The sequence below is a fragment of the Astyanax mexicanus genome, chromosome 19 (assembly GCF_023375975.1).
Source record: "Astyanax mexicanus isolate ESR-SI-001 chromosome 19, AstMex3_surface, whole genome shotgun sequence".
Taxonomy (NCBI): domain Eukaryota; kingdom Metazoa; phylum Chordata; class Actinopteri; order Characiformes; family Acestrorhamphidae; genus Astyanax; species Astyanax mexicanus.
The window spans coordinates 43,093,353-43,110,387 of NC_064426.1; the positions used below are offsets into that span (position 1 = coordinate 43,093,353).

Consider the following 17,035-nt stretch of genomic DNA (forward strand, 5'->3'; position numbering starts at 1 on the left):
TTCTGTTGTTTGTGGTTTAAAATCTATTCTATTCTATTTATACTGAACTTTTTTTGTTTACAGAAACATTGACAGAAGTCAGAGCTGCTCCTGGAAATGGATAATTAAAGGCTTCTGTTTTTATTCAGTTTATAAAAATCATCCAAACTATGAAGTAAAACAAATGGAATTATTTAGTAAACAAAAAAGTGTTAAACAAACCAAAATATGTTTAATATTTTACATATTTTATGAGGTAGAATCACCTGGAATTCAGGCTTTTAGTTAACAGCTGTGCTGAACTCATCAAGAGTTAATTACTTGAATTTCTTGTCTCTTAATAAAGTGTTTGAGAGCATCAGTTAAAGTAAAGTAGTGAAGAGGTAGAGTTACAGGTATACAGTGAATAGTGAATATTTGAGTAATGTTCTAATCCAGATTATAAAAAGCAACAACTACTCAACTAAATGAAGAAAAGTAAAAAAAAAAATGACTTTAAGAAATAATGAAAGTCAGTCAATCTGAAAGTCAATTTCAAGACATTTGAAAGTTCAACCACAAAACTATAATAAACTTCATGATGAAACACACCCAAGACCAAACAAAAGAAGACTCAAACAAAGGGAGCACATAGACACAGACACAGACAAGGAACAGCTGGGAGAGATAACGAGGGGGTGGGGTTACAAAAAACCATTAATGACTAGGTGGGGCTAGGGGCGGAGTCAAGGGCGGAGACAAGACAGAGCCATGTGCTAAAGAGCACATGGTGAGGAAAAAAAAACAGACCAAGGAAAAAAGCAGAACAAAACGACAGTGTGACAATTCTATTATAATTCTATTATAGTGTATAATGTATGATAGTTAATGCACATTGAGTTATAAACTCTTAATCTGATCTCAGTCTTTACTTGATATAGGGTATATGCATTTCTCAAATTAACATTCTAATAAACCAGCCTTTTGGTTATTACACCATCACTTTAATTTTCCAGATGTTTTTAACTATGTTTTAACTATATTTTTCACAAGACCTTGTGTCTCCATCCAGTAAAATTGGGGGATAGAAGTTGAGATATTAAAGATTTTAAAAATTTGAAGGAGTCAAAGCCACATAGGATCCAATACCACTAATTGCTAAATTAACACATTTTGTTTACATTTAAATAACTATCAATACAAACAATTTTGCATAAATACATGAAAGGAAAAGCATTTGTTGCTATTTAATATATATATTTCTAACTAAAAGGTGTTTTTTCATTTGTTCCCTCAGGGCAGCTATATACAGTTAGACCACATTTGTTAGGGGAATAATGCTAATATAACAGTGGTGCTTATTAGTTTCCTTATAAAATATAAATATAAAATAAATGCCATAAAGGCTTGAAAAAACATTGTGCTCAGTTTTTCAACTTCATTAATTAGGTTTTAGTTTCTAATCACCATCAGAAAGCCTGTAATTGTTTTAAAAATATGTATTAGTTTCTTTTTCTTATTTTAATTTTAATTAATTTATCATTACTTTTATTCTTTATTCTAATGTTTTATATTTTCATTCTTGTTCCTAGTTCTATTATTCATTGTACCATTTCTTATCATTCTTAACATTTTACTTTACTTTTACTATTATCTTTTTATATTTTATATTTTATACATTTTTACTTTTTAATTTATCAAATTGTTTTTATGGTATTTTAGAATTTTCTGTTTTGCATACATATTTTATTTATATATATTAAATGTTGATTTAAAATGAGTACTTATTAAATTTTTTAAATTATTTTTTACTATTTCATTCCTTATTATTTCTAATTTATTTTTAAATGTGTTCAATCCCTTTGATGTTATAAATGCTCGGCAACATTGTAATTGAGGGTCACCCTCAATGTTTTTTCCAGAGTGAAAATAAAGGTTGATTGATTGATGTCTTCAGTTACTTTTTAGATTAAATTGTCTTGAATAGTAGCTTTAAATATTTCCTTTTTTTTTAACATTTTTTAAATTACAATATGATCATTATAATATGACCTTCTCTTTGATTAATTTGATATGTTTTTGTCTGAAGCTTTATTAGTAAAGAGCGTAAAAAGTGCCCTGCAATGCTGATGCTGTAACTGTTTATACTGTTACAGCTGGTCTCTGTTTGGTAAATATTTGACCAGTGCATTCCTGCAGTCTTCTCATTAACCCCAGAGTTTAGAGTTTTCATGTGATCGTCACACATTCGCTGCACATTTACTCTGATTTACTGACCAACCAAAGTTCACTCTGCTCACTTTCTACCGCTGTTCCTTCCCTCGTCAGGATGCCGACCGCACCGGCTCTCGTTCCTCTGTTTCTCTGTGTTCTCGGATCTGTTGGGGGCGTCTACAAGCAGTGGATCCCTGACACCAACTTCGAGAACGCGACGAACTGGGATAAAGGTTCTGTTCCATGTGGGAGCGACCAGGCGGTGTTCCCGGCTCAGGGTAAAGTGGCGGTCTACGTGGGATTGGTTCATACGCTGGCTGGGTTGAGTCTACCGGTGGACGGGGAGTTTGTTCTCGCGCCAGGAGCCGGGTTTTCCATAAGAGTGGGTCAAGACCCTAGTTGTGGAGCTGGTGGTACCACCCAGTTTAAAGACGTTGAGTCGTTAAAGTGGTTCGATCCAGATCTTTGGAGCGCCGCTTCATCGGTAGATGACTTCCAGAAAGGTTCGTACCTTTTCTTTGTGCATGAGGAGAGCGTGCCGTGTCAATACGATGATGTCTTGTTTCGAGATGCTTCTTCATTCCGTGTTGATGTATCAGGGAACACCAATACCGTTCCCGTCAAGAGTGTTAAAGTTCTTGGACAACGGTTTGATAGCAACTCGGAATTCTCCCAGTATTTGACATCCAGTCTTGGAAAACTCCAATTCCATGGATCTTCCTCCATCAAAGTTGAAGGATCAAGCTGCACAGATGTTACCGGCTGCGAATGCGGAAACTCCGCCAACCACGAACGGATCTGCGCCAACGTAGCATGTTCACAGCAGTTGGACTGCAAGAAACCCCTTCGCCCAGTTGGGCACTGTTGCGACGTTTGCGGCACCATCATGGACATTCAATTCTCCGGCAGCTTCAACCTGGACTCGTACCGCCAACGCCTGCAGCACCTCTTCCTCGCTCTACCGAAGTACAAATCCGTTCAACTGGCGGCGTCAAAGGTGTCGAAAACACAGAAGATGCTGGGAATAATCCCATATCAATCAACCCACGAGATCCAGGTGGTCCTGTTGGACCAGAACACGGGTTCTGAGGCTGGCATGTTATCCGAAGCTCTCGCTCGAGACATTCTGAAGGACGTCCACGACCAAGGCGCCCACCTGGGCATCGAGAGCGCAGACTTCCGCGCCTCTTCAGGCGCCACTGGCAGCGATGTTTCTGGCCTGGGCGATGGAGACGTGGCTGGGATTGTTCTGGGTGTTCTAGCCTTGGTGGTGTTCTCAGTCCTGCTGGTGGTGGCCTACAGGAAAGGTCTGCTGCCCAGGATGCCACGTTTACCACGTCTGCCGTCGTTCAGCAGCTGGAAGAAGGACAGTGGAGAGGTGGGAGAACTCGGAGGACCCATAGACCACGGATTTGATAACCCCATGTTCGAGAAGCCGCACGCCTTGCCGGAAATCTCTGGACTGTACGGAGCAGAGAGTCTGAACGGCATTACCTTAACTCACTCAGGTGTTCACTTTGTCAATCCTGTGTATGATGAAACTGATTTCAGTGCATGAAATTAAATGTACAAGCAATGACAGATAGTAATTTGTTTACCTGATTTGTTTTCTGAATTTTGTTCTGCATTTGTCAAGTTAAGAAGGTTTTAAGAGCCTATTCTTTCCTGTTTAAGTACATATTAAGTAGACTTATGCGATTAATGCATGCTTATGAATCAAAATTAGCCAAAGTTTTTTTGTGCTGACGATTTTCCTGAGCTTTAATCCTAGGCCAGTCACAGTGATTTAAACTATAATGTCACAGAATTATTGTATTAATATCAATACCAATATCATTGTCATTTTAAGACCATGGTATGCCAGTAATACAGCTCTGGAAAAAAATTAAGAGACACTACAGAAACAGAGAGTTTCTGAATCAGTTTCTCTGATTTTGCTATTTATAGGTTTATGTTTGAGTAAAATGAACATTGTTGTTTTATTCTATAAACTACAGACAACATTTCTCCCAAATTCCAAATAAAAATATTCTCATTTAGAGCATTTATTTACAGAAAATGAGAAATGTCTGAAATACCAAAAAAAAAGATGCAGAGCTTTCAGACCTCAAATAATGCAAAGAAAACAAGTTCATATTCATAAAGTTTTAAGAGTTCAGAAATAATCAATATTTGGTGGAATAACCCTGGTGCTTTTTAATCACAGTTTTTTTATGCATCTTGGCATCATGTCCTCCTCCACCAGTCTTACACACTGCTTTTGGATAACTTTATGCTGCTTTACTCCTGGTGTAAAAATTCAAGCAGTTCAGTTTGGTGGTTTGATGGTTTGTGATCATCCATCTTCCTCTTGATTATATTCCAGAGTTGTATGTACTAAAAAGCAATGAACTGTAAATTGTTTAAAGTTGACATGTCAGTTCATTGAATGGCTTTGATTTCTTTGTTAAGAAAGACTTAATAGGCATAGTTTAGGTCAGTTAAAATGATTGAGGCAATATGCATGTATGGTACAATAAATCGATTGCGTAATCATTGTGACAGGCTCTATTCTGATTGGCTTAGACTTTTGTGACATCACATAAACAGGAAACATAAATTCCCATTTATTCACACTTGAATGAATTAAAGTATTTAAATGAAATAAATGTAATATTGTCAAATGTGTTGTGTAAAATTGGGTCTCATTTTCCAATCCTCTGAAAGTAAAGACACAGATTTGTTTAGTATACGTCAACTGTTTCTCCCTTATTATTTTATTTATAAATAGCAAGTTATTTAATTGTCAGTGTCTTCTTTAAGAAACTTTGGTTAATGTTTTTGGTTCATGAGTGAAATTATTGAAAAAGAGTCTTCAATATTGGTTCGCAAATTATTTTAAACACATTTATTCCTTTTTTATACATTTTCACCTCTGAATAATGAATATGTTTATTATCATTCATCACTATTGTTGTGCTTGGCTCTACAACAATAACATTGCTATAAAAAAAAACTATTGTTATGCTATTGTGATATTAAATTTAGTCACCCGGCTTGACTAGAACCACTTTATTGTCTTTCTTGGAGAGCCAGAACACAGGGTACAGTGGTTCTAGATAATTAGTGGTGAACATGTGTAGCAGGTTCATGGTGTCGGCTACACCGTAGAAGGCCAGCAGACCCTTCTCGTAGTCCATGTAGAGTCCGATCCGAGAAAACTCGCCCACCTCCACCGGCGTCTCCGCGTCGCAGTGCCAGGCCGAGTAGCCGTGGCTTTCCCGTCCGAAGCTCCAGGAGAAATCGTTACCGGTGATGCAGCTGCTGCTCTCCTGGCCTTTGCGGTCGATGCTCTTGTAGGTGAGGCCCAGGTACGCCCCCTCACCTGTTAGCTCCACCTCAAAGTAATGGCGGCCCAGGTAAAGGCTCTCGCAGGTCATCACCTGCCGCCAGTGCTCGAATCGGTCCGGTGTATCCGGGTAGTTGTGCTGCCAGGGCGTGGTGTTACTCGCTTTTCTGTTGTCCTCAGTTAGCCTCAGAAATTTGTGGGTGGAGTCAGGATTGAAGGTCAGATTGGAGGCGTCTGCACATGATATAGACCAAAAAATATTAATTATTTAAAAATATATAAATGTGATTATTATAAGGGGAACTGCTGTATGAATCTGACTTTTGGTGTATTAAAACATGATTAAGAGTACTAGTTTGTCCAAACATGCTTTGAAATGAATGATATGGGGCATATTTTGCCTGATAAATCGCATTTTACACCGTTATCCAGCTCAAAGTAGATCCACACCTCATTGGTAGAATCCGGAGAGACCTGACGGTTAAAACGAGACATTAATAACTTAAAAAGTGCACAAGAAGCTTGTAGCGTTAGCTACATCTCCGGGCGCCGCCATCTTATAAGATAATGCTTTTTATGAAGTTTTAAAGTTCAAAATGCCTCGTTTTAAAAATCAGAGCTCTCTATATTCTATCAGTGAGGGGTGGAGCTACTTTGTGCCAGGATAACGATGTAAAAAGCGATTTATCTGCAGGGGCAAAATATGCCCCATATCATCCATTCTAAAGCCTGTTTGGAGAAGCTGTAAAAAAAATTGCTGGATCTCAGAAAGCTGCAGGAGAGCCGAGGTGTGCTATTCAACAACGGTAAGTACTTTTATATCATGTTTTACTACAACAAAAGTCAATTTTACACCTGAGTTCTCCTTTAAGTTTCTTACTAAAGGTTGGTTTAACTAAATAATCTGTGTCGGCAAAAATTACATCTACAAATTGAAGTTGAACCCTAGTTGAGGCCAAGCCAACTACTCTGCACTACTGCACATGCTCAGTTTGACTCTTTAGTTGAACGGGGTCTCCTGAGCAATTCTGCAGGGGTTTTCTCTGTATTATAGTAGAGAAGTGGGCGGAGCTTCTTCTGGTCATGGTGAACATAAGGCTTTTGTTGTGTACAGTAGTAAAGTTGTAGTAAAGTGGTATTAGTGAATATAGTAACTCTGTATTGTAGTAGAGAAGTGGGCGGAGCTTCTTCTGGTCATGGTGAACATAAGGCTTGTGTTGTGCACAGTAGTAAAGTTGTAGTAAAGTGGTATTAGTGAATATAGTAACTCTGTATTGTAGTAGAGAAGTGGGCGGAGCTTCTTCTGGTCATGGTGAACATAAGGCTTGTGTTGTGTACAGTAGTAAAGTTGTAGTAAAGTGGTATTAGTGAATATAGTAACTCTGTATTATAGTAGAGAAGTGGGCGGAGCTTCTTCTGGTCATGGTGAACATAAGGCTTGTGTTGTGTACAGTAGTAAAGTTGTAGTAAAGTGGTATTAGTGAATATAGTAACTCTGTATTATAGTAGAGAAGTGGGCGGAGCTTCTGGTCATGGTGAACATAAGGCTTGTGTTGTGTACAGTAGTAAAGTTGTAGTAAAGTGGTATTAGTGAATATAGTAACTCTGTATTATAGTAGAGAAGTGGGCGGAGCTTCTTCTGGTCATGGTGAACTTAAGGCTTGTGTTGTGTACAGTAGTAAAGTTGTAGTAAAGTGGTATTAGTGAATATAGTAACTCTGTATTGTAGTAGAGAAGTGGGCGGAGCTTCTTCTGGTCATGGTGAACATAAGGCTTGTGTTGTGTACAGTAGTAAAGTTGTAGTAAAGTGGTATTAGTGAATATAGTAACTCTGTATTTTAGTGAAAAGGTGAATACAATACAACAATACAAACTCTTCAGACCTATTGTTATTTGTTTATAGTGTGTGATCTATTGTTTGTATTGTCTCTATTGGTGATGATACACAATCTAAGCTCACATTTAAGGAAGTCTTCTCTAGTTATGGGCTCCTGTTCGGATGACTGGCGTTTGGTCGGGGAGCTCGGCTGCACCATCGTCTTAATGCTCAGTTTCTCTGTGTGGGATCAGAAGGTAAGGTGTTATAAACAGGTGTTATAAACAGGTGTTATAAACTCGTATACAGTATGAACTGTCAGTAATCTCTCAGGAATCTCTTACCGCTCTCACAGAGCTCTTTAAGCTGAGCGCTGTAGGTGGACGTCAGCTGCTCACACAGGTTTTTAGTGGTTTCTTTCACGATTCGGCTGAAAGTGTCCAGCTGGTCTATGAGGCTGATGTAAACCCCTGGTAAACAAACGTCCACCAAACCTTTCCTCCACTCTGTGTATTCCTGCAGGATATAAGTACACAAGATCAGACATTTATACCGGCTAACATCCATTATTATACATCATTAGAGTACATTTACGTTAGAGTACATTGTGATGCTCATTGCTACCTTACACCCCGGCAACAGTCTATTTTCACTCCTTCCTCCGGCCTGTTTTTTCTCTTTTTATATATATATATATATATATATATATATATATATATATATATATACATATATATATATATATATATATATATAATTTTATTTCTAATTTTTCCCATTTTCTCCCCAATTTACACGGCAAATTTCCCAACCCACTCATTAGGACTCCCCCTATCACCAGTGATGCCCCAACACACCAGGAGGGTGAAGACTAACACATGCTTCCTCCGATAAATGTGAAGTCAGACTCCGCCTCTTTTCGAGCTGCTGCTGATGCAGCATTGACGAGCAGCATCACAGTGCGCTTGAAGGAAAGCACAGCGACTCGGTTCCGGTACATCAGCTCACAGATGCCCTGTGCTGCAGACATCACCCTAGGAGTGATGCGCGGAGAGAGCGCCATCTACCCACCCGGAGGAAGCAGGGCCAATTGTGCTCCCTCTGAGCGCCGGCAGCATGATGGCAAAGCTGCATGAGCGGGGGTTCGAACCTGCGACCTCCCGCTCATACCTCTGTCCAGGTTTAAATAGCAGAAGTGCTTCTGAATGTATCTACACTGATGGGCGTGGTGTTCTGGAAATGAGGTGTGTTCAGGTACATTTCTGGAGTTTTGCTTGTTTATCTTGGTAACAGAAAACACAGGAGCTCCACTGACTGAATACAACCTAGACAGAGATCTTAAAGGGAATGATGAGGAAATGAAAAGCTGATTGGTTTATTTCACATTACTTCCAAAAATCATCTATTATTAATTAAAAGAATTGGTACATGACTTTTGCTTTATGTTTCAAGCCGTGCTAGGTGTACTTTTCCCGTCGTTACGATAGCAAAGACACATTGACATGCCCTAAAACAAGCTATTTTAGATCACTAAAATAGGGCCCTGGGTGGTTAATTAGGCTTTTGTCATAATTACCTATTTTTTGGACAAAATGTTGTCCCAGAAATAATCGTGCTAAACAATATTAATGCAATTTTAAACAACAATTACATTTTAATATTTAAGAATATTCAGACATTTAGATAATCTAGTTTTAGGCTAGAGTAAACATGGTCAGTGTAATGTTTATTAGTTAACTTTTTTTCTGAATGCTTGATTGTACTGAATTTGAAAATAGAATATTGAGTGTAAACCTTCATTATTTTATGTTTTCCCTTTGATATAGTAAAAAAAAATAAAAGTGGCCTTCGTACATTTGTCTAGTTTTCTAATGTTTTGGTGTCTGCCTTTTGCTAACAAAACTTCAGGAAAAATGAAAAAAATTAAGTATTCTACAATTTCAGATTTTCTTTTCATTAATCCATCTTGTTACAAATGTAAATTGGATTATACGAAGGGCAGAAAAACTAAAAATCGGAAAAATGTATGTAAGCACATTCTTCTTTATTATATTATTATTATAATGGAAAAAAATAAGTTTTACACCAAATTTACTATTTTCAAATTTAGCATTAATTGATCAAAAAATGTAGCTGATCAATGTTACACTGAATAAACAGTTATATATTTCATTTTTATGCATGCATCTCTGTACTATTCACACTCATTAGACACTGGACACCTTTTATCCCAGAGACTTATTTTCTCAGCCCTGTTTTTTTTATATAAAAACAACTTTGTCCGCATTATCCCTATCTGGACAGGATTAGTTTCTCAGGGAGACGCTTGTGAAAAATATTTCACACTTCCACTCAGTGATAAAACTCCTGCATCCGGACTGCAATTGGAAAAACAGGAGGATCAGTGAGTATTTAGGCTTTTTTCTCGGTCACATGACATCACGGCGTTCAGTAGCTCCTCCATTTCCACTCGCTGCTGTGTTTTTAAACGTGGATCTCCGTGGAAACCGTGGCGCGCCCAAAGTGTAATTACGGTGCGCAGCAGTGGACAAATATCTATTTTATTAAAGGCGAGGAGACGAAACTCAGAGATGTGTGTCCGGACGGGACTAAAATTACCGGAGGAGCACAGAGTTCAGAGAAAAACAGTAGATAATTCAGCCTGTTATTTTTTATCTCAGAGGACGTCTGAGAAAAACACCTACATGATCGTTCTGGACGGGAATAATATTACCTGAGGACCCCCTAAGAAACTAATTCCATATGGATAGGGCTTTCGACCACCGATCCAACCAGCCTGATCCATGGGTATACTTTAATTTATAAATCGATACTTCATTTACCTTCATTTCGACCTTACCTTCATCAACTTTATTTAGATTCCTATTAGACATATTAAATTTTTAATATTGTCTTTTATTTAAGCTCCACATGGTTCTGATCTGGTTGATCAGTTTAGCTCTTGAGCAGCATCTAGAGCACCAATATGACCAAGCTCGAAAAGCACTAGTACTTCCTGCCAGTCTGACCTGCAGAAAATCCACATCGTTCTTTTTCCGAGGAAGTCGCTCCACCTGGGCCATGGTCTTCTTCAGCTCAGTGATCCTCTGCTCGATGTGGGCCTGGATGCTCTCCGCCTGACCCAGGGCCTGTTTATACTCCCCCTCCAGAACATCCAGCGTGCTCTTCTGAGCGTCCTCCACCGCCGCCTGCAGGTCTGAGAACTGCTGCTCGATCTCAGCTCGTACCCCCGTCACAGAGCTCTGAGAGAGAGTACACACAGTACAGGTATAATACAGGTATAATACACCTGTTCTACATACCTGTAATGGTTAATTCAGAAGCATGAACAGAAAGGTTAGGGGTTTCCAGTTGCGTTCTAATCATTATCACCCACTGCGCTGTCCACTGGGAGTGGTAATGATCGTGATTGGTGACAACTGGCTAAAATTGTCCAGTGCAGGAGGCTTCTTTATGTTCTTGGTAAAAGTTATGGATCTTGGATTGATAAACAGCTCTGGAAAAAAATAAGAGACTATCTAAAAATGATGAGTTTCTTTGATTTTACCAAATTGAAATCCTCTGGAATATAATCAAGAGGAAGATGGATGATCACAAACCATCAAACCACCAAACTGAACTGCTTGAATTTTTGCACCAGGAGTAAAGCAGCATAAAGTTATCCAAAAGCAGTGTGTAAGACTGGTGGAGGAGAACATGATGCCAAGATGCATTAAAAAAAACTGTGATTAAAAACCATCAGGGTTATTCCACCAAATATTAATTTCTGAACTCAAAATCAGAGAAACTGATTCAGAAACTGAAGCGCTCTCTTAATTTTTTACAGAGCTGTATAGTTAGGTGTAAAGATTGGTGTCAGAAGTGCTTTAGTGTTTAGTGTTATGGTTAAACCTTGCTCACTAGTTAGCAGTGTTGTACTCTGTATTTAGAATGCACTGTTCTAGTTGGAAAAAAGGGTACAAGCAAGAGACAAGCTGATTGGTTTATTTCACGTTACGCCCAAAATTAACCACACCCATGATTAATTAAGAGAATAAGTACATGCATTTCCCACGTTTTAAGGGCTTGTGTACTTTTCCCGTCGTTACGATAGCAAAGCCATACTGATCCCTAAATCAAACTGCGTGGTTCACGCTTGATGGCTCACCTAGAGATCACTAAAATAGTACGTAGTGTAGTGTGTTTTTATGCTATCACAATTTTTTATATTGCCTTGTTTACAATATTGCAATATATTGTGATATATTGAATTGTATTCCTTTTATCGTCGTTGCCTATACACAGTATATGAGTTTAATGTTTTTAATCCTCACCTCTATGGACTCTGTGTTTCCCTGCAGTTTGGTGATGGCCTGCTCCGCTGCAGACAACTTCTTCACCATCTCTTTCTGTTTCTGCTGGAGATCTCCCTTCAGATAAACACACACACACACACACACACACACACATATGTTTTTGTTAAGCCACAGATTCCACTGTGTGGAAGGAAAATGCAAACTATGTGGTGAGGAAGTGAAAAGGTATGCTGACCTAATAGTTCAACAATTCAGAAACTTCATGTTCTCATTTAGTGCAGGTTCCCAAGTTTTAATCCAAAGCCATAATGGCCTGCACTCATCTATTTGTCGTTTTTTCATCCCTCGTTCCTCCCATTTATTCACATTCATTTTATCCCGTGACTAAGGCATACAGTTTTATTTATTTGACTGCCACCAAACTGCCTGTATTTAATGTACTAAGGTATCTGAGCTCAGTTCCAGGCGTGCCTCCAATCTGTTTAAATGGAGAAACTAATATACCCTAAATTAAAGGTATAATTACCCTTTTAACAGCATGTAGTACATCACTAATAAAATCTGGTAAAAAAAATATTACGATTAGTTTAAAACATTTGGCTTAATAATGAACAAAAACATGATTTTTCAATTTTTCATTTCGAACTTTTCATTCATTTTCTCCCATGCTTAAGGCCTAGAGTTTTATTTGTTTGACAGCCTTTGACATGTCCTACATGGACTAAAGTATCTGAGCTCAAACCAAATCTTTGTAGGCAAGAACTGATTCATACAGTATCTGTTTGAATGGGGAGAGACCCTAAGAAAAATACTCTAAATTAAAGGTATAATTACCCTTTTAACAGCATATTATACATCACTGATGAAATCTGATAACAAATATAATGAGTAATTTGTAAAGTTTGGTTTAATAATGCACAAAAGTGTGATTTTCGACTCATTCTGGCTGCTGCGATTGCGCAGATCCCCACATCAAAGCAAAGCAGGGCTTCTACACTAGCACGCTAACTTTCCATTCATTTTCTCCCGTGGCTAAGGCCTAGAGTTTTATTTGTTTGACAGCCTTTGACATGTCCTACATGGACTAAAGTATCTGAGCTCAAACCAAATCTTTATAGGCAAGAACTGCCTCATATCTGTTTGAATGGGGAGAGACCCTAAGAAAAATACTCTAAATTAAAGTTATAATTACCCTTTTAACAGCATATTATACATCACTGATGAAATCTGATAACAAATATAATGAGTAATTTGTAAAGTTTGGTTTAATAATGCACAAAAGCGTGATTTTTGACCCGTTATGGCTGCTGCGATTGTGCAGATTTCCATATTGAGGCAGAGCAGGGCTTCCCCACTAGCACGCTAACTCTCCATTCATTTTCTCCCGTGGCTAAGGCCTAGAGTTTTATTTGACAGCTATCAAACTGCATGTCCTACATGGACTAGGGTATTTGAACTCTAACCAAGTCTTTATAGGCAAGAACTGTCTCATATCTGTTTGAATGGGAAGAGACAATAAAAATAATATAAATTGAAGGTATAATTACCAATTTAACAGCATATTATACATCACTGATTACATCTAATAAAATATTATGACTAGTTTGTAATGTTTTGCTTAATAATGGACAAAAAGGTGATTTTTTGACTCATTCTGGCTGCTGCAATTGCGCAGATCCCCACATTAAAGCAAAGCAGGGCTTCCCCACTAGCATGTTAACTTTCCTCCACTCACATTATAAGCAGCAAGTTGATTGGCTCTTTTTGTTGAAGGGTGAGCCTTGTATGAGTGGCGGCTCTCCTCAATAATAATGTATCTGGCTCTAATCTACAGATATACTGACCCACATTCCTGTTTTTTTGTCATTTTTCATCCCTAAATTCACCCATTCAGCTGCACTACTGTTCTATGTTTGCTCCAGGAAATTGACTTTTCTAGTTCTAGTTCTTCTTTTTTTTATTAATATTATTATCATTACTACAGAATTCTTTGTTTTCCGTCTCTCCTTTAAGGGCTGAAATGGATCGGATTTTCCTTTTTTTAATTCATATAAACAGTAACCACAAAACAGCAGCACATGTTGGATGGTCTCGTGTTTTCGGGAAATGTATTGTTGAATCCAACTCCCAAGATAATTCTACACAGCTGGTGCCGTTTACAGACGACAATAACACCCCAGCTTTGAAGTTCTTTCAAGTTGTTTCAAGTTCTTTGAAGCTCATGTGTTCAAAGGGGAAGTGCACCAACTTTACACAATTTCTGGAATACCAGTAACATCAGGAATTATAGATTTATTGGTGTAAGTTTCACAAAATTCAACAACCAATATTCTTCATGAAAGGTTTATTAACATTATTGATTTGATTATAGCGCCACCACATGGAGTAATGGAGCAGTAGCTTTAGTAAGTTAATTTAGGGGCGGGTCTTAGGGAGTTTAGCATTGCTATGTTTGCATCGATAATGTTTTTAAATGAAAATGATGCAATATTTTGTGATATTGATATTTCATCCCACCCCTAATCCACAGTTTGCTTTTTTGAGTATATCAAGAATATATATTATATATCGTCACCATCCAATGAAAAACAAGTATCTCTAATACAGCTCTGGAAAAAAATAAGAAAGCACTTAAAAATGATGAGTTTCTTTGATTTTACCAAATTAAAAACCTCTGGAATATAATCAAGAGGAAGATGGATGATCACAAGCCATCAAACCACCAAACTGAACTGCTTGAATTTTTACACCAGGAGTAAAGCAGCATAAAGTTATCCAAAAGCAGTGTGTAAGACTGGTGGAGGAGAACATGATGCCAAGATGCATGAAAAAAACTGTGATTAAAAAACAGGGTTATTCCACCAAATATTGATTATTTCTGAACTCTTAAAACTTTATGAATATGAACTTGTTTTCTTTGCATTATTTGAGGTCTGAAAGCTCTGCATCTTTTTTTAGATTGCTCTATATGACAACATTTTTAAATTTGGAATTTGGGAGAACTGTTGTCTTTTTAGATAGTGTAAAAAATCCTGATTAATTGGATGATCTGCAACAAAAATGTAATAAAGATCACTGTACAATGTGTGAAAGAGTATTTAAATACTAGTTTATCATTAATATGTCCCTACCTCTATCTGCTTGCGGGCCTCTCCTATGGGTACGATGCTGTGCCCGTGGTGCCCTTCGCTTCCACAGCTGGCGCAGATGCAGCAGCTGTCGGTGGTGCAGTACAGCTCCAGGTCCAGGTGGTGATGCGGGCAGGTGCGCAGCTCCATGTCCAGCTGTGGCTCCACCAGCTTGTGGGTCTGGAACTTGCTGTTCTCCAGGTGAGGCCTCAGGTGCTCCTCACAGTAGGACACCTGGCAGGTGAGGCAGGACTTGGAGGCCAGGCGAGGGTTCTCCATGCAGGAGTCGCAGGTCACTTCCACAGTTGGTGGATCGGTGGGGGAATTGGTGGTACCATTGGTGGAAGCGTTGGTGGTACCATTACAAGCATCTATCTGATCTTCTTCTTCTTCTTCTTGGGATTTTGTTGCCTCTTCTTTGGGATCTTTGGATTCTGGAGCCAGGTTGGTTTCTTCTTGGTGGTTCTCCATGCCAGGCTGGATGCCCTCTGGCATCTTTTTGGGTGAGATGCCCTCTTCCGTGTTCTCCATTCTAATAAACCCTGTTGGGTCTAAAGGAGTTCTGAAGCTTTTTTCTGAATTTTAAGCTGAATTGTGCTAAAATTTTAGTTGTTTCCAGCAGTTTGGAAGCTCCAACTCTTCTCCTTCCCTCAGACCTACTTCTCTTTCAGGGAAACCGGTTTGCACAATGCAGTTGTTGAGTTGTTTGAGTTGTTTGACTTGCTGCAGGCCACACCTAGTGTAAGGGTCAGCTGAGCGCTGATACTCCTCCCCGGCTGGCAGTCAGAACAGAGGGAGCAGCCAAGGCAAATACGTATTAGCAACCCAGAGAGCACGGAAAACCATAATCCAGATAAAGTCATAACAAAGGTAATGGACTGGAATGGAGTCATGTGATTCATTTTGCCCCTCTCGAACTGCATTCCTCGTATCTTGCGTAAGACATGGCAACCCATATCTGTCTCTGTTAGGAATGACCTTGTTTTAACAGTACATTGTTTTAACATTTCTGTCCCCAGGAAATTACATGTATAAATGTGCACATAAAATAACTTAAAACTAACTAAAATACCTGTTATTATTAAGCGCAGTGTCTTTTACATTGACCTAATTGCAAAAGTAAGATATGTAATTGTAAAAAATATTAATAAAACTACATAGAACACTGAAAAAATTAGCATTTGTTACCTGTCCCCACTCTCTAACTATAAACTTTACAATGAAATATAATTATTAAAATATTTCAGAGGATTTTAATCCTTCAGAGTAACAGGAGTGAGTTCCAGTAACAGGAGTGAGTTCCAGTAACAGGAGTGAGTGCCAGTAACAGTAGTGAGTGCCAGTAACAGTAGTGAGTTCCAGTAACAGAAGTGAGTTCCAGTAACAGGAGTGAGTTCCAGTAACAGGAGTGAGTTCCAGTAACAGGAGTGAGTTCCAGTAACAGGAGTGAGTTCCAGTAACAGGAGTAAGTGCCAGTAACAGGAGTGAGTTCCAGTAACAGTAGTGAGTTCCAGTAACAGTAGTGAGTGCCAGTAACAGTAGTGAGTTCCAGTAACAGAAGTGAGTTCCAGTAACAGGAGTGAGTTCCAGTAACAGGAGTGAGTTCCAGTAACAGGAGTAAGTGCCAGTAACAGGAGTGAGTTCCAGTAACAGTAGTGAGTTCCAGTAACAGGAGTGAGTTCCAGTAACAGGAGTAAGTGCCAGTAACAGGAGTGAGTTCCAGTAACAGGAGTGAGTTCCAGTAACAGGAGTGAGTGCCAGAGTGATTTTTTGCCATAAATACCAATTATTTAAACATGCCGTCTATAACCATTTCTTTAAAATAAAGACTTCCGTGAAAGAAATTCAAAGAAATTGTGGACTTACTTTTTTAAAAATGTTTTTTTTAGTGTTACATGTGAGGAATGCAACCACCTTCAGATTAGAAACCTTGTAAAAATGTAAAAAGTAAAGCTGCCTGAGTTTGATCAGTACATGTTTTGAATAGTTAAATATATGTGTTATTAGATTTAGGGTTAAAAAAGTTTAATTTTTATGAGTTACAACGAGCAAATGGCTCCCATTTGGCGGAATCCTGATCCTGGTCTCTACAAACTAGCTATGGATATTTTGAAATAAACAACAAAGCACTTTTGTAAGTCTCTCAAGATAAGGGCGTCTGCTAAATTAATAAATATATAATAAATGTAAATGTACTGAGTACATTTTGAGTCTGGAAACTTTGAGTCTGGAGTACTCAAGGTATGTTCAAATTAGGTAAAAAATACTAAAATTA

At 38.3% G+C, this 17,035-nt stretch overlaps 2 protein-coding genes across 2 annotated transcripts; one reads left to right on the top strand and one right to left on the bottom strand.

Annotated features, from left to right (window-relative positions):
• The first annotated feature begins 2,227 nt into the window (after positions 1-2,227).
• On the top strand, positions 2,228-4,238 carry amn (amnion associated transmembrane protein). The gene has a single exon (XM_007242882.3). The coding sequence runs from the start codon at positions 2,288-2,290 to the stop codon at positions 3,728-3,730; it is 1,443 nt and encodes a 480-aa protein (XP_007242944.3). The 5' UTR covers positions 2,228-2,287; the 3' UTR covers positions 3,731-4,238.
• A 798-nt stretch (positions 4,239-5,036) lies between these two features.
• LOC111192966 (tripartite motif-containing protein 16-like protein) lies at positions 5,037-16,815 on the bottom strand. The gene is made up of 6 exons (XM_022671421.2): positions 14,764-16,815; positions 11,651-11,746; positions 10,346-10,579; positions 7,661-7,832; positions 7,461-7,556; positions 5,037-5,734 (listed from the first exon to the last, which is right to left on the bottom strand). The coding sequence occupies exons 1-6, from the start codon at positions 15,289-15,291 to the stop codon at positions 5,196-5,198; spliced, it is 1,665 nt and encodes a 554-aa protein (XP_022527142.2). The 5' UTR covers positions 15,292-16,815; the 3' UTR covers positions 5,037-5,195.
• Between the last annotated feature and the right edge of the window lie 220 nt (positions 16,816-17,035).

Coding starts and splice junctions, on each gene's coding strand:
- LOC111192966 (XM_022671421.2), bottom strand. CDS start 15,291: ATGGAGAACACGGAAGAGGGCATCTCACCCAAAAAGATGCCAGAGGGC. Junction 11,747..14,763: donor AGGCCCGCAAGCAGATAGAG/GTAGGGACATAT, acceptor GTTTATCTGAAG/GGAGATCTCCAGCAGAAACA. Junction 5,735..7,460: donor TAGAGAAGACTTCCTTAAAT/GTGAGCTTAGAT, acceptor TATCATGTGCAG/ACGCCTCCAATCTGACCTTC.
- amn (XM_007242882.3), top strand. CDS start 2,288: ATGCCGACCGCACCGGCTCTCGTTCCTCTGTTTCTCTGTGTTCTCGGA.